Source organism: Culex quinquefasciatus, chromosome 3, assembly GCF_015732765.1.
Source record: "Culex quinquefasciatus strain JHB chromosome 3, VPISU_Cqui_1.0_pri_paternal, whole genome shotgun sequence".
NCBI classification, from domain to species: Eukaryota; Metazoa; Arthropoda; class Insecta; order Diptera; family Culicidae; genus Culex; species Culex quinquefasciatus.
Window position 1 is genome coordinate 190,201,052 of NC_051863.1, and position 22,257 is coordinate 190,223,308.

General features: G+C 40.3%; 4 protein-coding genes across 4 annotated transcripts in view; 1 reads left to right on the forward strand and 3 right to left on the reverse strand.

The window, feature by feature from the left end:
- Window positions 1-1,468: 1,468 nt before the first annotated feature.
- LOC6034072 (probable peroxisomal acyl-coenzyme A oxidase 1) lies at window positions 1,469-7,802 on the reverse strand. Its single transcript, XM_001844395.2, has 6 exons — window positions 7,562-7,802; window positions 3,528-3,690; window positions 3,176-3,468; window positions 2,349-3,108; window positions 1,880-2,294; window positions 1,469-1,824 (listed from the first exon to the last, which is right to left on the reverse strand). Exons 1-6 carry the CDS (start codon window positions 7,689-7,691, stop codon window positions 1,564-1,566), a joined length of 2,022 nt encoding a protein of 673 aa, XP_001844447.1. The 5' UTR covers window positions 7,692-7,802; the 3' UTR covers window positions 1,469-1,563.
- A 93-nt stretch (window positions 7,803-7,895) lies between these two features.
- On the reverse strand, window positions 7,896-9,908 carry LOC6034071 (putative sodium/calcium exchanger 7). Its single transcript, XM_001844394.2, has 5 exons — window positions 9,828-9,908; window positions 9,548-9,768; window positions 8,321-9,483; window positions 8,198-8,265; window positions 7,896-8,136 (listed from the first exon to the last, which is right to left on the reverse strand). Exons 1-5 carry the CDS (start codon window positions 9,906-9,908, stop codon window positions 7,912-7,914), a joined length of 1,758 nt encoding a protein of 585 aa, XP_001844446.1. The 3' UTR covers window positions 7,896-7,911.
- Window positions 9,909-10,047: 139 nt separating this feature from the next.
- Window positions 10,048-21,535, forward strand: LOC6034070 (probable peroxisomal acyl-coenzyme A oxidase 1). The gene is made up of 6 exons (XM_001844393.2): window positions 10,048-10,374; window positions 19,018-19,177; window positions 19,236-19,528; window positions 19,588-20,347; window positions 20,402-20,816; window positions 20,872-21,535. Exons 1-6 carry the CDS (start codon window positions 10,248-10,250, stop codon window positions 21,130-21,132), a joined length of 2,016 nt encoding a protein of 671 aa, XP_001844445.1. The 5' UTR covers window positions 10,048-10,247; the 3' UTR covers window positions 21,133-21,535.
- LOC6034068 (troponin C) overlaps window positions 21,176-22,257 on the reverse strand; it is a 29,199-nt gene continuing 28,117 nt past the window's right edge. Inside the window, exon 5 of the mRNA XM_001844392.2 lies at window positions 21,176-21,724. Coding sequence (XP_001844444.1) covers window positions 21,699-21,724 — 26 coding nt within the window. The 3' untranslated portion in view covers window positions 21,176-21,698. The remainder of the gene's footprint in view (window positions 21,725-22,257) is intronic.

Genomic DNA, 22,257 nt, shown 5'->3' on the forward strand with positions numbered 1-22,257 from the left:
TTCAATCTTTATCATTTCTCAGATGTAGGACTTTCATTAAATTTTAATCGATTAGAGGGAAGGGTTTCCGTAGTCAGAATGAGCTCAAATGTGAAATTCAGCCTAGTGATGGGTCAACCATTGATTTCAGGGGGTAGAGCCGAGAAAACCCGGATTTGGACCACCCTAATGGGTTTTGAACAACGCGAAATTAAGAATGGAGTTTCGGGTGTTGAATATTAACAGTTTTTCTTTTCAAAATATCTTTTTTTTTCAAAATATCGTTTTTTTTCAAAATATCGTTTTTTTATAATCTAAATTTTAAAAAAAATTGGAAATAGTCTCGCTGGAATTTGCCAAACAATCGCACTGCACCAACAAACACAACACACACACACTTACATGCTCACAAAGCACGCGCACGCACACACTGATAGGACCTTTTCTCGTTCGTTGAGAAAAGTATCTCCACTATCTAACGAAAACGCTAACCTCCCCCAACCCAACGTTGCAGCATGTTTACCAAATTAAATATTTTAACCGAAACACAAAAAAAAAACGGACACCAAAAACACAAAACTCACACCACAAACAAAACAAAAAAACAATTCTAGCTTTCACATAGTTTGCACATACGATCAAACTTTACGAAGACTAGAAGCTTTTCTGCACCAACCGTATTTTTGGGAAGGGCCTCTGATGGGATCGTGGGGGCAATCGAATCGCGCGCTTCACTTGTCGAGAAAAGTGCAGACAAAATTTCGTTCCAAGTTGCTCTTACTGAAAAAAAAATACCACAAACAAAATGAAACTACATGAATTTAAAAAAAAAAATAATGATGATAAAGACGTCCAATTTTACAATATGTGTACTAAAAGTAAGCGCCACTCGCCTTTGAATTAAATGTATTTGATTTTTTGTATTAGTTTTTTTTTGCAAACCACGTAATTTAAGTAATCAGCAGCGCAACGGTTTGTTTACGACTGTTTGTACAGTACATGTATAAATCCGCCCTTCCATTCCTACATTTTGTATGGATCTTGTATTTTTTCTTTTTTGGATTACGATACCGATATACACCTACTTTAAAAAAGATCTAAGATTAAAATAGCTAGGATCCTAAGTTGAGACGCGGTGGCATTGAGTGGAAAGTCGAAATTCGATTTTAGTTTGTAGGATTACCTTTAAACAAAAGCAGAGCAGTGTTGCTGAAAAAATGAAAGACACGGAATATGCCATTCACGAACTTTGGAGAAACTAAAACTAATCGCTTAATTCTAGAGATTCAGTAACTTATTGCATCGATATTTGATATTGAACAAACACACCTACACAGACTACTCTTCTACGATTACTAAATAAATCAATAAAATGTTCTTATGAGAATTAAATCGTAATTGTTGAGGGGTTCTGTCAATTGTCTAGTGATTTATCACATTTTTCCTGCCAGGATTTTTCTCAAGAAGAATTCAATTAATTTTGTTAAACTTAACATTTATTGCTTGTAAACAATTTAATAAACTTAGACCAACAACCAATAAAATATTGCACCGAACCCCATTTTAAAACTCCACTCAAAAACCTCAAAGCTTCCCCCTCATCAGCGGCTTCAGGTACAGCTCGAACGTCCTGTTGACCGGCTCCTGGTTCAGCGGACTCTTCATCGCGTCCTCAAACAGCCGCTCGTACACGTTCCCGTCGTACGCGCCCAGTGTCGAGCCGAGGATAAAGTCCGGATAGTCGAACGCGTCCACGATGGACACCGCATTCGGGCGGATGGCCCCGAGCGACACTTCGTACTTGCGCTGCAGCTCGACCAGATCCGGGTCCGACATGGTCGTGAACTGGAATTAGAAGTGAGTTATTGCTTGACTTGTAAGTTATTGAGGATCAACCTACCATCAACAGATCGCCGGTGATCCGCAGAGCCTCGTCGTACACCACAAGCCGACAAATCTCGCGCAGAACTTCGCCCAGTGGCTGCGAGGCAGTCTGGCAAGCCTGTTCAATAGCTGCGTACGCGGACTGCAAGATGAAACCACGGCAGTGAATCTCCGCGAGACGCACCAACTCCAGTCCGGTTTCGTTGGTGGCTTCTTGCGGCGTACGACCGGCCTTAACGCGCTGCTGGATGTGCTCGTTGGCCAGACGAAGTCGGTTGGCGGTAACCGCTTGGAATGCTTCGATGATCACCGGCGTTGAGTCACTCCAGGCGAAGCGTTTGACGGGCTTCGTGGCGTACTGTTCCAAGTAGCGAACCGTTGGCATCAGCTGTTGACCCTTCAGGGCCTGGTTCCAGACTTTGACGAGGTATCTGAAAAGAACTGTTAAGATCGCAGTCTACACCGTTAAACCCCCAATAACTCACCTGGCAGTCTGCAGGTACAAAACCGTATTCTCACCCTCATACGTAACGGCAGCCGTGGCCGACCCGTACAAGTTCAAAAAGTTCGTACTGCTCAGATATCCGTGACCTCCGCAAGCAAGTCGACAGACTTCGACGCCAGCCGCAGCATCCCCCGTGGAAACGGCCTTCAAGCAGCAGGAAACTGCGTGCAGCTCCGGCAGTCGGTCCGTATTCCCAGTCTCCAAATCCACCTGAGTCGCTTCGTACATCTTCCACAGGTTGTCCGCGGACAGCTTCAGCGCAATAGCTTTGGCGAGCTGCGGCAGCAGCTTGCCCTGCTGAGTCTGGTGATCGATGACCTGGACTTCCGGTTTGTTGGGATCGATCACGCTTTGACGACGCACGCAGGAATATCGGACGGCGATGGTGGCCGCCCTCGCCAACATCTGGGACGTGTCCAGAACGATGAGCACTCGCGTGAACACCATCGTTCCGTAATTCAACACGGACGATATCGGCTTCTGGTAAGTACCATCCCGCAGCAGTTTTGCATTCTTCATCAACATATTACTTCTTGGAATTCGGAAGTTCTTAAATCCCAAAAACCCGTTGTTGACTCCGTTGTAGCCTAGTTTGTTTCCAATCTCGCCAATTTCGATCCCAGCCAATGGCATGTGCGTTTCTTCGTCTCGAATCTGCACCATGAAAGGATTCACCCCATGACATCGACCTTTCGAGTACAGCTGCGCCATCACAATGCAGTGGTTTGCCGTTAAACCCACTAAAACGAGAACAAAACCATCAAAACCTCAAACCCAAACTCCACCCCAGGTCACCAATCTACTCACGCCCACCAGGCCACCACTTGTACGCGCTCAACCTGGGACTGTTGATCACAATCTCGTCCGTCTCCTCATCGAACGTGGCCGTAGTTTCGAGCCCCCGCAGGAACGTCCCATGGCCCAGCTCCGTTTGCACGTACGTTCCCAAGATCTTACAGTTCAGTGCCCTATCGAGCCACCGCTCTTGCTGTTCCGCGTTACCGTGACCCATAATGCCCGGCACAAACATGCTAAAGTGAACGGCGAGCGGATTCGCCTGGTGCATAAAACCATCGCCGGTTAGGACGTCGAGAAATTTACTGAAAATTTACTATTTTAAAGTTTCTTTTTGAAAATTTAACAAATTTAATCAACTCACACAAAATTTCCGGCGTTGTAACCGTGCTTTTTCTGCACCATTTCCTTGGACTTGGCGAAAATGGTCGTTGCCTTGCGGATCGTTTCTTCGTACAGCTCCTTGTGGGACAGATAGTGGAGCGGGATCTTGTCGCCGAACTCGGGCTGGTTCATGCAAAAGTGTTCTAAAAGGCAAGTTTTACTTTAAATAAATACATCCAATGGTAGAATTGCATCAAGCTTTCGAAGCTCAGAGGTATAGCGATGAACTGTTATGCAAAAAGCTTTGGTTTGAAACTTGTTGGAAGCATTAAGTAGTCTTAGTGTTTTTTCATGCTCAAAAACTGCAAATTTTACAGGAACTTTATTTTTTTTAACTCCAAATTTCACAGAAATTTCGCGGAACGACAAAAAAGAAACTAGAGACTATTTTTTGTAATATATTTTACATTATTCTTCAATAAACAAAAAAAAAAAATCTTCACTTAATTTGAACGAGACACAAAAAACTTATCCTAATTTCCAAAAAAGTTTCATTTTGAGACGATATGTACGAAACTAAAAACTATTGGCACTACGCCCCCCGGGGCATGGCCTTCCTCTAATGTGGGATTTCTGCTCCAGCGCCTCTGACGAGACAGGAGAAACCGGGACCGACGTTTTACTTCACCATCCGATAGAAGCTCAGTGGATAAGGCGGGAATCGAACCCGCGTCTCATAGCATCATCGGGATCGGCAGCCGAAGCCGCTACCCCTGCGCCACGAGACCCACCCACGATATGTTGATATGACGATATGTAGGGCATGCATATTCTCAATAATTGAACTGTTTTTTAAGTATTCGAATAAAAAGCGAGCTGAAAAGTTTTCGCTGATTTGATTATATTTTATTTTTTTACAATTTCATGTCACAATCTTGTCCAGCCAAAATGATTTGAATAATTTGAATGTTTTGCGACATTTTTCCCATTAAAAACTTTTTAATATTTTCATCTAACCTTTCAAAAATGAAATTAAAAATTAATACTAGAGTTTTTGTCAAAAGGTCCTATAAGCTAAAACTCTAAAATAGGCAAAAATAATTCAATCTGTAACGAAATCTTGAAAAATTTATTGTAAACCAGAACCATAAACATAAAATATGATATTTTTTTCAGAACTCAGAAAAAATATAAGTTTCTAAAAATAAATCAATTCCATGCAAAAATACATTTACAATCTTTCTAAAATTCATCACTACATACTTGTTCAGTAAATTTTTACAAGTTTTTTTTGGAGAAAACTAAAATTTGCTAATATTAAAACTTTTTGGTATAAGAATAATTAGAATCAAAAGACTCATATTATATTCCATGTGATAACTAAATGATCCCGAGAAAATGTTTTTTACTTTGAGCGATTCTTGTTTACATTATTTAAATATTCGCTGCATTCACTTCTTAGTAAATGTTGTCACATTTTTTTGCTAACAATTCTCCACAATAACAATATCACGGTTTTCAATTGAAAACTAATAAAATTTACTTAAAAAGTCTTAATGGATGAAATATTCCTAATGTTGTTATTTTAAAGAATTGATTTGAGAAAATGGATCACGAGATTTCCCGGAATTCTTTAAATTTTACGAATTTCACGCTGTCTGCGAAATTGTGAAAATTCATAACCACTAGCAATAAGTTTGTTTTTGCATTTTTTCATGTAACGTAGAATCAACAAGGCGGGAAAAGTAGAAATCTACAAATAATCTGAAAAAATCGTGAATTCCTAGCAGTTTTTTTTACACCCAAAACTGGCAGCGCTAGTCCGAGAGAATGATGGTCTCGAGTCGAGAGAATAGTGGTACCATTCACGGACGCAGAGAACACAGCTCGAGATGGGCGATAGAACTATTCTCTCGAGGTTCATTTGCAAAAAAAGTTCATCCGTCAAACAAAAAACCAAAAGTGTCGACAACGGGAATCGAACCAGAGACCTTTGACAAACCAATCCAATGACTTAGCTGCCTCGGCCACCACAGCTTGGTGACCTAGGAGAAGTCAGAAGTCGATGTATGACACTTGTTGGAGATTTATTGATTCAACTAACGAATGAACTCATTTGTTATGATAGTGTGAGTTGGTACCATTATTCTATCGATTTTGGCACTGAGCCCTCAATAAATTTTGAGAGAACGATTATCTCGATTCTGAATTTTGGGTGTAAAAATTAAATAAAAAGAATTTGTTCAATTTTTAAATACATTATTCGTAAGTTGTCTTAAAGACTTGATTTCAAATGCTATTTCAGATTTTTTTAAAAAAATATTTGATATTTTTTCACAAATTTGACAAAGATTTTCTGAAAGTTTTTAAACACACAAAAAAATAAGGATCCTCAAACATTCTTTTTTCTTAAACTCTTTCATCTATTATTTAAGTACTGTCATCAGGGGCAACATTGGGTCTGGGGGTGAGATTGGGTCATATAAATTTCAGCACCCTCTAGACTCAATGTCACCCCTGATGACGGTAGGTATAAGTTGTTTAATGCACGATTTACATGCAAAAAAAAAACGTAATGTTTAATCAATTTAAACAAGGCGATATTTTTAGGATATTCCGTTGTTAAATTGCCTACATTTTAGAATGACGAAACGGCCTACATTTCACCGTCAAAAATAACAGTGCTCAAAAGTACAGTCCAGACTCGATTATCCGAAGGCCTTGGATTTCAAAAAATCTCTGTTCGGATAGTCGAATCACAATTTTTTTCTTCGTCTTATTGTTGATCGTTGAGCTTAAACCCCCAAACTACTCCAAAGTGTATTCGATTTTTTTTTAATCCGGGATGGTGACATAAATGTCGGTTAACTTTTCAAATTTGACTAAAATGAGGTCGTGATTTTTTTTGTTCATGATTTGATTATCCGAATTCCCATAAAAACTTTCGGATAATCGAAACTTCGGATAATTGAGTCTTGACTGTACTTTCAGCATTTGAGTGCTTGAGCACTTGTATCGAAAATTATTACTTTTCGGTATTATTTTGGAGTTCGACACTTATTTGACGGCAAATAACCTTCATGCGGGGAAACAAACGTTTCACTTAACTCTCTACAACCCAACTCAGACTTTAGACGGGCTTCGATTTAAAAAATCGCCAAAAATCCATTTTTCAACCCATTTTCAATTATTAAAAGGTATTGGAAAGAAGAACTCTAAAAATTTTAGAAAATTTATGAGTCGGAAGATTTACTTGTTTTATATGACTTTGTCAATGTTTTCAAAAATAAAATAAATTTCCTATATTTCAAGTAAAAAGAAGTATGCAGTATTTTTTCTAGTGTCCCAGACTGTGCTTCTACGCATTTTTTTACAGTTTAAATGATAATGGTGCCATTTTAAAGCAGAAAATGTGAAAAACATGCAAAAAATTGAAAAGTAACTGTAAAAAATGAAAAACTAGATAGGTAAAATCTAATGTGGTAGAATAGGCCGAATACTAACAAAAACAAACATAAACTAAACAAGATAAATGCAAATTAACACTCTAAAAATGAAACTAGAAAACATAAAACAAGAGAAGTAAAGTTTTTCCTAGAAAAAAAGTTGCTCATAATGACCTTCTGAACACGGGAAAAATAAAACTTCTCGAAAAAAAAATTTGGGCGGTTCAGGGTTAAAAAAATAAATTCAAAGATAAATTCAAATGTTGTGTTCAACTCGTTGCAAAACTTGCTGATCGTTCTGAAAAAATCTTCTTCATGCAAGTTGTTACATAAACTGCTATAATTTTGCAAAAGTTTACTTAAAAAATGAAAAGAGCTGAAAAGGTTGTTCGAATCTGTTAATCAACTCTTTATAAATAGCAATGTCTCCAGCCATCCGAGATAACTTTATCTACGATAAAGGTGATTGCTGCTTTGCAAGCTTCAGCCCGGTACAACCGCCAATCTTCTTCGACGATAACATGCAGACACCAGAAGAAACAAAAACGCACGTAACTCGCCCAGCGTACTCATCGCCGCGATCCTGTTTACGGTTACTGCCCTATTACTGCATCCGATCGCCACTCACCTCGGTTACGCTTCTCATCCAACCGGTCCTTCCCGCCAACCCACCAAACCGAGAACTCCTCCCTGTCGAAGGTGCACTTGCTGCGCTCATCCAGCAGATCTTTATTTACCACACTTGTTGTGGAGGGCATTTTTTATTATTTGACAAAACAGAAGTTCTAAAGTTCAACAAAAAACACGTCTGACTCAACTATACTCCGTCCGAACTCGGCCGCACAAATTACGCGACTAAACCTGCGCGCGACTGAGTGACGAGCGATAAAGCTAGACTCGACTCAAAGGTCCACGCATAAACTTAACCCCCCGCGGCACAGCTGATTGGGACGCGAGCTTCAGTCTAACCAAAGGCGCTCAATTGACAAACTCCCCCTCGTTGTGGTGATCGGTGCCGTACGGGTGCACGACCTGCAGCTCGCCGAGCAGGCAGAAGACGAGGAACACGGCGTAGATCGTGACCATGATGATGCCGACGCTGCGACGACCCTGGAAGGAGGTGAGCAGCAACGCCAGGAGCACCGTGGCGAGCAGTTGAACCAGGAAGGCTTCGCAGTTTTCGCCCATCGCACCTTCGCGGGACTGAAACAGAGGGAATTTGGGTTAAATGTTGGGTTGTTTGACGCGATCAACGCGATCGTACAAAGGCGATGTGTTGTTTGTCACGGAGGGCCTTCAAGATCATGGTGATTCCGAGGCCCAAGCAAAGATCTGGAAGAAATGTGGTCATAAGTGATCATATTATCAAGATTATTAGTGATCTTACTGAAGAACGGTCCTCCGAAGCTCGCGGCGAATGCCATCCGTCCGTAGCCGCGCTTGGCCAGCGTAATGTTGGAGAACAGGTCACCGATGCTGTTGCCCCAGGCCAGCACCGACAGGCCGAGCATAGACTTGGACAGGTTCAGTACGAGGCCGATCGTAACGAGCAGGCTGACCACCTCCTGGGCCACCACGTAGATCACCTGGATCGAGCCGGCGAAGGCCAGGGCTGCGTAAGCTAGGTGGTAGACGGGGGGACGATCGGTGCGCGAAGTGCAGAAGATCACGAGCATCGCTGTGGTGGAGGTTGCTAGTGTGAGAACCCAGATGGGGATCTTGAACAGGGTTTGGAAGAGAACTTCGTTGACAATCAGTGCAAACAGTGGCAACAGCAAGCAGTGCAACATGTTCAACAGCTTACACCAACCGTGTCGTTCCATGGTGTAATCTACAACAGGAATGATCAGCTTCAACAGCAACCTGCTCGGAACCATGAAGATACTCGTCAGTCTTCCGAACCACCCGGAGTTGGCCCAGTCCTCCAGATCAATAGGATTGAGGTGCACCAGAAAATCGCGGAACAGCTCATGATTTCTCGAAACGAACTGTCTGTTTAGAAAGACGCTAACCCGATTCCTGCTGATGTCCAGCTCACCATCAGCAGCCGATCGAGGTCTTATAATGACCTCCGCCTCCTTCCGCAACTCCTTGTAGTACGGATCCTCGCTCGGGACGTCTCCATGCAACGAAACCCTCGACTCTACCTCGTGCAACTTCTGCTTCAGCAGGAAGAACTCGATCAGTACGACCACCAAATAAACCACGTAAACCGACACCAGCACGATCGCGTCCGACAGCTTGAACCGCTGATCGTACGCACTAAAGCTAACCCAAACCACGGCAAATATAAAGAACAACACGTCCCGCACCACTCCCGGCGGATGGATGTGAAACGGCCGGATGATCAGCACGCTGGCCGCCACCACCCCTACCACGAACATACCCGCCCCCAACAACTCCCCAAACATCAACTCCGTGTCGTGGTAGGGATTGCTAATGGCCGTAAACAAATCCGGCGATCCGTTGCCAAACGCCAATATCGTTACGCCGGCAACGCTCTCGGAGATCCGCAGCGTCTTCGAAATCACCGCCAAAACCGGACAGAAGCTTGAAGAAAGGGCAAACCGTCAATCTAACGACCCAACGAACACCCCCTCCAAGAAAAACCTACAACTGATCGGCGGTCGTCGCGAGCACGGTGAAGCACGCCAGCAGCCCAATCACCAGCAGTGCGAGTGCCGCCCGGAACGCCACCGCATCCCGCTCACCAACCGTGCAGTACAGAAAGTGGGTGTAATCGAAGTAGTAGACATCCTCGCGGCAGGATTCGGTCCGGCGGACGAACGCGCACCGCTCCGCGATTGGCTGGGCGTGGATGTCGCTGCAGTCGCCCTAAAAATTAGACTTGAGTTGGGAGTTTGGACAAGATACGGGTGAATTGAGGATCTTACGGGGATCGGTCTAGAGACGTAGCTAATGTGGCGCACGGCGCGATCTAGAAGGTCGACGGACAGCGTGAAGTTTGGAGACATTCTTCGTGAAGTAGCTGTCGTGGATCAGCAGTGCAAGGCCTACTAATTTTGCCTTTCGTTAGACTACGGCAAAGCACGTGGTCGAACTTTTCGCCGCGTCTTAATCAGCTGCTGCTGGTCAAATGGCTTAAGTGCGTGTAGTCTTGCGACGGCGAAGAGGTCGATGTCTGACGGTCTTTATCGCCGTCGCAAACTTGTTATTGTATGCCGTGCCGGTTCTGCAACTGGTTTAGTCGGGCAAATTGTGTGGAGAAGCTGAGACGGCACCTGACTTCTTCCAGCAGTTAAGTGCTGTAAGGTGAACAATTTGGGAATATTCTTGAAGAACGAATAGCAAGAATGCCATCTGGAAGTGCCGTAAATAAAGATCTGCTGGATGAACGCAGCAAGTGTACTTTTGACAAGAATGAATTCACTCTGTGGTGGGTTGGCGGAAAGGAGAAGTTGGATGCGAAACGCGACAGAGGTTAGTAGACCCGAACAAAGTCGAATAAGTTAAGCTAAGAACAAGATTGTCCGTTCGAAGCAGTGGTGAACGCAGAACGCTGTGCCAGTTCGATTTTTCCATCAACTGTCAGTCGAACAATCTACAGGGGTTGCTTTGTTCAATGGTCGATGACTGGCAGGCTATGATGACAGGCGCAAAATTTTGCGTTTGCGTTCAGGCCTGACGGACAATCTTGTTCTTACCTTTAAGGTTTTTTTTTTGCAAGAAAATGCAGCCATTATCAAAATTAACACGACAATGAAAATGAAAGGTGATTGTTATTATGCACGTACGCTCCAATATTGATGGATTTTATTATCAGCACCTTTCTGAAGAAATAAACACAGCTTGAGACCAAAAAAGGTAGCGTTATCGCTGGAGATACTGTAATCTTTAAATTGCCAGGACGACGGTGTTATTTATTAGTAGAATAATTACTGATAAAAATGTTTTTATGCAAGTGGTTTCAAACATAGCATGCAAATAAAAAGGTAAATTTGCATGGATTTTTTTTTCAAAAATGTGTCGAAAAGGCGACAAACATATCACAACATTTGCATCACAGTCCAGAATCAATTATCCGCAAGTTCAATTATCGGATGATTTGTATGCGACTTTAAATAATCGCATCACATTTTTTTCCCTCTTTTTGTATACTTACTTTTATTATCAAGCTCGAGTTCTGCGACCTTTAACGCTTGCTTTGAGTGTTTCCTAGACCTTATACCTTCCCAAAACTGTCCAACTCCAAGCGAAACTTATTTGGGCCACCTTAAAAACGTGGAGCATAAACACTTCCCATTTTCCAAATGTTTTATTTTTCCGTCACCATGAGAATCTGGTCCAGATAGAATTGGTTTTATTTCCAAATATCAATTTCTTTAAATTACCAAAAAAATTCTCTAAATATTTCATCTCCGACATATTGGCTGCCATCTTGGATTTGAAATTTCTTAACCCTCTACAACCTAACCCCGCCTTTAGACGGGCTTCGATCTGAAAAATCGCCAAAAATCAATTTTTCAACCAATTTTTGATCTTTAAAATGCATTGGAAAGAAGAACTCTTAAAACTTTAGTTAAATTTTAGGGTTGGAAGTTTTGCTTGTTTTATGTGACTTTGCCAATGCACAGTGTTCCAGATCGCAAAATTAAGGGGAAAATGGATTTTTCGAAAAATGGTGACGGTTTGGAGCTTTCGTGTCTTCATAAGAGTTGTTGCAAATGGAAAGGGTGGTTCACGATTAGGGTGATTTTGAAAATCTAACTTTACAGGAATATTTTTGGGAATTTTTTCGTCTTCTAGAAAGTTGTTGGGATGGCCAATTCAAGCAACTTTGTCGAAGACACCAAAATGTTATCTCGTAATCTACGCCTTCTATGACCAAATTTATAGAAAGCATCTGAGCAAACCTTCAAAAATCAGTTTTTTGCACGTGACAATTCAGGGTTTACTTTTAGAGAAAAGTGATATACAAACATTTTCATTTTTTGACATGTCAATTGGGACTCAAGGGTCAAAAGTTACAACCATTTTAAGGTAAAAAAGATGCAAATTTAAAACTTAAATATCTCAAAAAGGCGCAAGTCAAATTTTAAGCACCAGGTTGCATTTGAAAGAGGAGATCTAGCACTACAAACGCTGAAATAATCTCAGGGGTGTTTTTCTTTAAACTCGAGATATCTTCATTTGAAAAAGTCTAATTTTCAAGGGAAAACCATATGGGACCTCCCTACAAAGTCGAATTGAGTCAGAAGTCAGAATTGAGCCAAAATGTCAACAAATCGATTTTTGGCCATATTTTGGGTTTAAATGATAATTTTACATGGAAACCCAAAATATGGCCAAAAATCGATTTGTTGCATTTTGGCTCAATTCTGAGGGCAGATACAGATTCAGCGGGCAAAATTGCATGGAAAAACATATATTTGAACAATTTCCGAATTTTGTTAGGGAGGTCCCATATGGTTTTCCCTTGAAAATTAGACTTTTTCCAATGAAGATATCTCGAGTTTAAAGAAAAACACCCCTGAGATTTTTTCAGCGTTTCACTTTTCTCTAAAAGTTAACCCTGAATTGCCACGTTCAAAAAACTGATTTTTGAAAGGTTGCTCAGATGCTTTCTATAAATTTGGTCATAGAAGGCGTAGATTACGAGATAAAATTTTGGTGTCTTCGGCAAAGTTGCTTGAATTGGCCATCCCAACAACTTTCTAGAAGACAAAAAAAAATCCAAAAAATTATTCCTGTAAAGTTAAATTTTCCAAATCACCCTAATCGTGTACCACCCTAATTTTCAACCAAACCAAAAGTTGCCCCTTTCCATTTGCACCAACTCATCTGAAGACACCAAAGCGTCACCATTTTTCGGATAATCCATTTTCCACTTAATTTTGCGATCTGGACCACTGTGCAATGTTTTAAAGATGTAATTTTTTAGGGGTCAACTCTGTCTGTGTTTTGCCTTCCTCACTGAGGTAAGGCTATAATCCTGCTCTAAAAATGAACTTTTTATTAAAAGCTCGAAGACCCACCTTCATATATACATATCGACTCAGAATCGAAAACTGAACAAATGTCTGTGTGTGTGTATGTGTGTGTGTGTGTATGTATGTATGTGTTCAAAATCTTGCCAAGTTTTCTCAGCACTGGCTGAACCGATTTTGATCGAACCAGTTGCATTCGACTTGGTTTAGGGTCCCATACATCGCTATTGAATTGTTTGAAGTTTCGATAAGTAGTTTAAAAGTTATGTATAAAAATGTGTTTTCAAATATATCCGGATCTCAATTATATGCAAGTAAAAGATGTCCGGATCCATCATCCAACCCATCGTTGGTTAGGTAATCAAAAGACCTTTCCAACAAGTCTACAACATCGAAGATCTGGTAACCCTGTCTCGAGTTATGACCACTTAAGTGATATTTATGTACTTTTCTGAAGCCGGATCTCACTTAAATGCATGTAAAGGATGTCCGGATCCACCATCCGACCCATCGTTGGTTAGGTAATCGACAGACCTTTCCAACGAGTCCACAACATTGAAGATCTGGCAACCCTGTCTCGAGTTATGACCACTTAAGTGATATTTATGTACTTTTTTGAAGCCGGATCTCACATAAATGTATGTAAACGATGTCCGGAACCATCATCCGACCCATCGTTGGTTAGGTAATCAAGAGACCTTTTCAACTAGTCCACAAAATTGAAAATCTGGCAACCCTGTCTCGAGTTATGACCACTTAAATGATATTTATGTACTTTTTTGAAGCTGGATCTTACTTAAATGTATGTAAACGATGTCAGGATCCATCATACGACCCATCGTTGGTTAGGTAATCAAGAGACCTTTCCAACGACTCCACAACATCGAAGATCTGGCAACCCTGTCTCGAGTTATGACCACTTAAGTGATATTTATGTGCTTTTTTGAAGCCGGATCTCACTTAAATGCATGTAAACGATGTCCGGAACCATCATCCGACCCATCGTTGGTTAGGTCATCGAGAGACCTTTTCAACGAGTCCACAAAATTGAAAATCTGGCAACCCTGTGTTGAGTTATAACCACTTAAGTGATATTTATGTACTTTTTTGAAGCCGGATCTCACTTAAATGCATGTAAACGATGTCCGGAACCATCATCCGACCCATCGTTGGTTAGGTAATCGAGAGACCTTTTCAACGAGTCCACAAAATTGAAAATCTGGCAACCCTGTGTTGAGTTATAACCACTTAAGTGATATTTATGTACTTTTTTGAAGCCGGATCTCACTTAAATGCATGTAAACGATGTCCGGAACCATCATCCGACCCATCGTTGGTTAGGTAATCGAGAGACTTTTTCAACGAGTCCACAAAATTGAAAATCTGGCAACCCTGTGTTGAGTTATAACCACTTAAGTGATATTTATGTACCTTTTTGAAGCCGGATCTCACTTAAATGTATGCAAACGATGTCCGGAACCATCATCCGACCCATCGTTGGTTAGGTAATTAAGAGGCCTTTCCAACGAGTCCACATAATTGAAAATCTGGCAACCCTGTCTCGAGTTATGACAACTTAAGTTATATCTGTGTACTTATTTTTCTGGACCTAAAAAAATAGCTGAAATATGTGTCCAAACCACTCATATTACCCATTGTTGGTAAAAAGTGAGGAAGGCATCAACCACATAGGTGGATTAAGTTAGTTTTTTTACTAACATTTCCTATACTTTAAGTAAAATTAAGTATGCAATAAGTTTTGTAGTGTCCCAGACTATGCCTCTACTAAATCAAGTAAAAAATTGAAAAAGTGACTGTAAAAACATGAAAAAATTAGATAGGCAAAATGTAATGATAGAAGGTGTTAGTATATGCTAAATACTACCAAAAACAAACATAAACTTAACAAGATAAATGAAAATTAAAATACTAAAAATAAAACCAAGAAAAACATAAACAAGAGAAGTTTTTCGTATAACAAAAGTTGCTCAAAATGACCTCCTGAACACGGGAAATATAAAAAATTCGAGAAATAATTTGGGCAGTAGAGGGTTAATCAGTTTAGAGTTGTTTAGGGGTACCATAAACCGGGATTACTTTGATAGCCGGGGTGACTTTGATAGGGTTAAGATTATTCCGCAAAATGTAGAGTACAAATTCAATACGTACGGAATGGTATGGAATCATACTGATCGTGGTAGAGCAGCGATTCTCAACGGGGGTACCGGGCCTACTTGATTTACATGGTAGGGGGTACCAGCGTAGAAGAAGGTTGAGAATCGATGTGGTAGAGAATGGTTCAAAGTATATGAAGAAGTTTTCATAACATTTTGAAAAGTTTAAAAAGTTAGTTCACTAAAATTAAAAATATGTTGATAAATACTATTATTTTATTAATCTAAAATTGGCATAATTTTCTCGAACATGAATTTGAATCGGAAAACGGAATGCATGTTCAGATTATTTGGACAATTTTCTTTAAAATTATTAAGTCATAAATATTATTTGTTTTTGAAAAATAATTAAAAAAATCTCCAAATTTATAGAAATTTTCATCAGAACAAATTTGACATAAAATATGAAAACGTTTGGTTCATGCTTCGAATTCAGTTTAAAATGCAATATGAATGACACATTCCGCCGTGACGTTGCAACGCTTTGACTTTTCTTTTTTCAGTATTTCGGCTGTAACTCAAAAATTACATTGAAAAGGTACATATGTTATTACAGATTCGGAAAGTACATTAAATTTCCTATAAGAAACAATGTTGAAACATTATTTTAAGCGAATATTCTATTTTTGAAAGGGGGATATGTAGCGTGACGTTGCAACGCGTGACTTTTTCTCAATCCTGACCCAATTCATGTTTCGCCATTAACTCTGCTCTGTTAAACGGCAAATTTGGAGTTTTTCTTCCATTTATAGTGTAAAATTGGCCAACAAATCGAATGCAATCTTTAGTTTTTCGAAAAAATTAAACCTCGATTTTTGAAGACCGCTTACATTTCGTGACGTTGCAACGCTCTGTTTTTGAAAACAGGGTTTTTCGTTGCGTTGCAACGTCACGAAATTATAGTTTCAAAATAAATCATAGTTTTTGTTAGGCTGAACAACTGTAGGTTAAGATTTGATTATAAGACATTAATAGACAGTACAAGGACATGTGAATTGATTGGCCTGCCCATGTTAGACCCCCTCCCCTATTCTGCTTTCACAGTTGCAGTACGATTTACGAAGTTTTCCTAAGGGGATTCAAAATATTTTTTTTTATTATTCCATTATCACGAAAGAAACCACCCCCCCCCCCCCCCTCTCCCGTCCTCTATCCATGTAACGGGACGTTCATGCATTACGTAACGGCGTAATATCAAGGGGGAGGGAGGAGGGTTCGAGGATTTATACAAAAAAAAGTGTATCGGAAATGTATTTCCAGGGGGTGGAGGGGGTCTAAAAATATAAATGTTTTGTTACGTAATGCAAGAACGCTCCCTTAATATTTTAATGGTTTTGGGCAACTTACAAAACACGTGGAAGTTTTAGAAGGGAGGTGAGGAGCTTCAAGTTTTCAGGAGGGCTTATTTTGAATTTATAAATAAAGTGCCCATATCGTTTGTTCATGGCCCCTAAGGGGTGATCTGCAAACAACGTAACTTATTTTGTTGACTTTTGTGCTTTTTAAATTAAATTTGAGGAAATAATATAACTGTTTAACTGCGCAACATAACATTTTTAATCGTGAACAACAAAACGTTGCATACAACTTATTTAAGTAAGGGTTCTTCCTACAACAGAGTGACAAAAGTTTGTGAAAAAAAAAACAGTCGAATCACGTGATATTTCTTGTTTAATGAGTTTCACTGTTATTTGACTTACATAAGGGTGTGGGATAAAAAAAAATCATTGCGTTGTATTAGAATGAACCCTCACGTAAATCAGTTTATCATAAAGGGGCCATCCAGTAACCACGTGATTACTTTTTTGAAAATTTTAGAATTTTTCCCCCTTGTGAACATCGATCTATTTTGATTTGTTCAACAAGTTTCATAAAATACTTTTTTTATCGAGTTGCATCAAACTTAAATGACGGAATTTGTGAATGACCCATGTACAATTCTTCTGTAAATATGCTCGGAAACATTATATAACAAATATATAATATTTAGTACCCTTTTATCTTCAACAACCAACTACGCATACACCTTTTTTGCCATGTGACCAATATGATTTTAAATTTCGTGACGTTGCAACGCAAACTTAAACCTGTTGTAACTTTGGATCTAGACAACCAATTAAGTCGCTCTAGATTGCATTTGAAAGCTCTTTCCAAGTACAGAGAGCATCCGAAATATCAAAATGATTGAATGTTTAGTTTTTTGTTGACATAAACAAATGTCCCTTTTTCGTGACGTTGCAACGCAATAAAATGGTAAACTTACACTAGTTTGAAAAAATACTTAACTTAAGATAAACTGCAAACCCATGACATTTCCGTTTAGTACAACTAAAAACCTACAAAATGCAATCAAAAGAATATTTTTTCGATTTTATTTCGCTGAAAACCAGGAGTTTTTAGAAAAATGTTTTAAAACGATGATTTTATCACGAATTGATGCATAACCTAACCAACTTGTACAAAATGATATTCAAATGATCAATAAATGAAAACCATGATTTTTGAAGCTTCAAGTAGTCTAGAATCGAGGAAAAATATTCAAATAGCTCATACACGCTTTTCAAAATTTCATCCTAAGGTGTACATTGCCGGAGAATGTGTCGAATCGATAATTTTATAGAGAAAACTGGTTTCAACAAATTTCTGCCAAAATTCAAACTTTTTGTTTTGTTAAAACATTTTTTTCTGAGATTTATATGTATTTAGTTAATAAAAATTGAACTTAGTTAACTAAATATACACATTGTTTTTTTTTCTTAACCTTAGTGATGGTACATTTGACGTAAAAATAATATTTGAACTCCTTAAATCTCATTTTAACAAGAAAAACTATGATTATCAAAGCGTCCTCGAAATTCTAAATAAGAATTTTTAACGCAACATTTTTTTTAAACATCATTGAAAAAACTTTTTTTTTTCAAAAATACTGCATGGATTTTGTGTGGCCTACCCCAGTTCATGTTTTAAAAATAATGCTCTTCATAAAAACTTTATAACTTGAAAAAATTCAAAAATAAATTGAAATCCTATCCTAACCTATCTCCCCGGTTTACGGTACTAAGCTGCAGTTTTTACAATATGAGTATCAAATGATTGGGAATTTTTCATATAAGTTTTTAACAAGATTTTGTCATAAATTTCTTTAAAAACATGTATAGCTTTTTTAATTTTTAATTTCTAAAAAATGCTCCTATTACTTGCTATTGCCTCAAAATTTTCACAAAACTACGTATTTTCAAAATAAAAATATCAAAATTTATCAATTAATCTCGATAATTTGATACCCATATTGTGAAAAACCAAAATTTTCATTATTTTTGTATCGAAAATTTGTAATTTTATAAAAATATTGTGTACTCTCAGAAAAAAGTATTGAAACTTTCGAATATTATGCAAAATTCCCGATCATTAGATACCCATATTGTAAAAACCAAAATTGTGAGTATATTTTTAAAAATACGTAGTTTTGTGAACTTGTTTGTGCATTTACAAAAAAAAAAACAAATATTTCCTTCGAAATTTATGAAAATTTTCCGATTATTTGATACTCATATTGTGAAAAACTGATTTTTTGTTATTTTTGCCATAACTGTTGAAATGTATGTAAAAATCCCGTTTTTTCGTTTCCTAACCACTTTCTACTGCCAGTTGTCTTTCTACTTTGAAAATCGCTCCTTGGAACTAAAAATAGTATGGCGTTACTAAGGGTCATAATATAACAAAAAAAAATCCCGATCATTTGATACCCTTATTGAAATAACTTAAATTTTAAGTATATTTTCGAAAAATACTGCATTTAAAAATACAAGAAAAAAAAACGTATTTTGTTAATTTTTAAATTTAATTTCAATTGCAATGCAACATCCCGATTCCAAAACACTATTATAATTTTTTGAACATAAACTTTGAAAAATATTTTCAACGGCCTAACAAACATTTAAACTTTGACAATCTTTCCCCAGAACACTTCTGCATGAACCAGCCGGAATTCCGCGACAGCGTCCCGCTTCACTTTGCCTCCCACCAGGAGGTGTACGAAGAAACGGTCCGCAAGGCCACGGCCATCTTCTCCAAAACGCGAGAATTGCTCAAGAAGCAGGGCTACGACGCGAACAACTTTGTGTGAGTTGAGAATGAAGTTGCGTTTTAGAAATGTGTTAAAAGTTGAACCTTTTTCCAGCAACTTCATGGAGATCATGTTAGGGGATGGCTTCATCCGCGAGGTCAACCCGCTGCGGATTCACTTTAGCATGTTCATACCGTCGATCAAGGCCCATGGGAGTGCGGAACAGCAGGACCGGTGGCTCCAGAAGGCGGTCAACTGTGAGATTATTGGGTCTTATGCGCAGACGGAGCTGGGCCATGGGACGTTTCTGCGGGGGCTCGAAACTACGGCCACGTTCGATGAGGAGACGGACGAGATTGTGATTAATAGTCCCAGGTTGAGCTCGTACAAGTGGTGGCCGGGGGCGTGTGAGTTTGGGATGGGGTTTGGTTCGGGCTAGAGTATTTGATGGTTTGTCTCATTTTAGTGGGTCACACGGTCAACCACTGCATCGTTATGGCAAAGCTGTACTCGAAAGGTCGATATCATGGTGTAAATCCCTTTATGGTGCAGATTCGGGACGAAGAAACGCACATGCCCTTGTCGGGGCTTGAAATTGGCGAGATTGGACACAAAGTTGGCTTCAATGGAGTCAACAACGGGTTTTTGGGATTTAAAAACTTTCGAATCCCACGAAGTAACATGTTGATGAAGAATGCGAAGCTACTGCGGGATGGTACTTACCAGAAGCCGATTTCATCCGTGTTGAATTACGGAACGATGGTTTTTGTACGGGTTATCATCACTCGTAACATGGCCCAGCTTTTGGCGAAAGCGGCTACCATTGCCGTTCGATATTCCTGCGTTCGTCGCCAGAGTGTGATTGATCCGAACAAGCCGGAGGTTCAAGTTATTGATCACCAAACTCAGCAGGTCAAGCTGCTGCCTCAGATCGCCAAAGCTATTGCCCTGAAGCTGACTGCGGACAACCTGTGGGAGATGTACGAAGCGACTCAGGTAGATTTGGAGACGGGTAATACGGGCCGGCTGCCGGAGTTGCACGCCATGGCATGTTGCTTGAAGGCGGTTTCTTCTGCGGATACCGCGGCTGGGGTTGAGGTCTGTCGACTATCTTGCGGTGGCCACGGGTATTTGACTAGTGCGAATTTTTTGAGCATGTACGGGTTGGCAACAGCTGCGGTTACGTACGAGGGTGAAAATACCGTTTTGTACTTGCAGACTGCCAGGTGAGTTCTTGGGATTTTTGCGGTGTAGACTGCGTTCTTAACTATTCATTTCAGATACCTCGTCAAAGTCTGGAACCAGGCCCTGAAGGGTCAACAGCTGATGCCAACGGTTCGCTACTTGGAACAGCACGCCACGAAGCCCGTCAAACGCTTCGCCTGGAGTGACTCAACCCCAGTGATCATCGCAGCGTTCCAAGCGGTTACCGCCAACCGACTTCGTCTAGCCAACGAGCACATTCAGCAGCGCGTTAAGGCCGGTCGTACGCCGCAAGAAGCCACCAACGAAGCCGGGCTGGAGTTGGTGCGTCTCGCGGAGATTCACTGCCGTGGGTTTATCTTGCAGTCCGCGTATGCAGCTATTGAACAGGCTTGCCAGACTGCTTCGCAGCCACTGGGCGAAGTTCTGCGCGAAATTTGTCGGCTTGTGGTGTACGACGAAGCTCTGCGGATCACCGGCGATCTGTTGAGGGTAGGTCGATCCTCAATATCTTACAAGTCAAGCAATAATTCGCTTCTAATTCCAGTTCACGACCATGTCGGACCCGGATCTGGTCGAGCTGCAGCGCAAGTACGAAGCGTCGCTCGGGGCCATCCGCCCGAATGCGGTGTCCATCGTGGACGCGTTCGACTATCCGGACTTTATCCTCGGCTCGACGCTGGGCGCGTACGACGGGAACGTGTACGAGCGGCTGTTCGAGGACGCGATGAAGAGTCCGCTGAACCAGGAGCCGGTCAACAGGACGTTCGAGCTGTACCTGAAGCCGTTCATGAGGGGCAAGTTGTAGGATTTTCGAAGAATGTGAAAACAACTTTCGATTGATTTTTTTTAATTAACCTGGTTTTCTTTATTATTAAACATTAATAATGCAGAAGATACAAAAAATAAAAAAAAAGTTCGTAATATTTTCTTAATGCAGAGAAACAATGCTACACAATTCAGTTAAAACGAATCTTTAAATAGATTTCCAAAGATTTGCAAGTAAAATACTAATAGGTTTGCCGCAGCGTTTGTTTTCTTTTTTTTGTTTAGTTTGATTTAGCTTACAACTTAATCCGTACATTGTGACTCCGTTTCTTCGCTACAAAAAACTTTGCTATCTGCGCTAGCCGAGACAGACTTTAAACTTCAAACTGACTCCCAGTAACAATACACGTTCAACACACAAGTTGCTCTAAAACATGAAAGAATGATGAAACTTTTAGAGGGCAAAAGGCGAGGGACTTTCTTCAAGGAAGGGGGAAGCGCGGGAAAGAGGAGTGGGTGGTTCTCGGATGACGATGACGAAATCGTTGACGTTGTGGGTGCTGGGTGGTGGGTGGTGACACACGCGAGTAAAAGTCCTGGCGCAGCTTAACCGGTCATCATTTCCATAAATTCTGCAAATGAAACGAGAAAAAAAAGAGGAAAGAGCAAACGAAATCATTAGCGAATGTGTGGAAAAACGCTTTTCCGAGAGACTTTTAGAAATAATAAATAAGAGGATTAGTTATTTTGACGTTGGTCGTCTTTGCAGGAGGGGAGCGATTTGTTACACTTTCGCCACGGTTGACGATAGGGGAGGATGAAGGGGGTCTAACTAAGTGCCAACAGCTGCGTCGCTGCTCTCGGTGGCGGCCCACAGTTTGGTGGGGCATGTAATTTAGCATGGACCGTGGCGCAAGTCACGGAAAATTTTGGCTTGGATTGGCTCAATTAACACCACATGTGAGTGTTGCGCTGGAAGCGGCGGCGGCGGTTCTTTTTTTTCGAGAATGAATGAAAATGGTAGATTTTTTAGTTCATGGCCGCGAGCGATATTTTGGGCTTCAAATTTGATTTGAACTGAATGTTTTTTTTTATTCACTGTTCCTTAATTTCAACCTTTATAATTCACGACAGTCTTAAGCTTGAGCAGTGCATAAAATTCAAG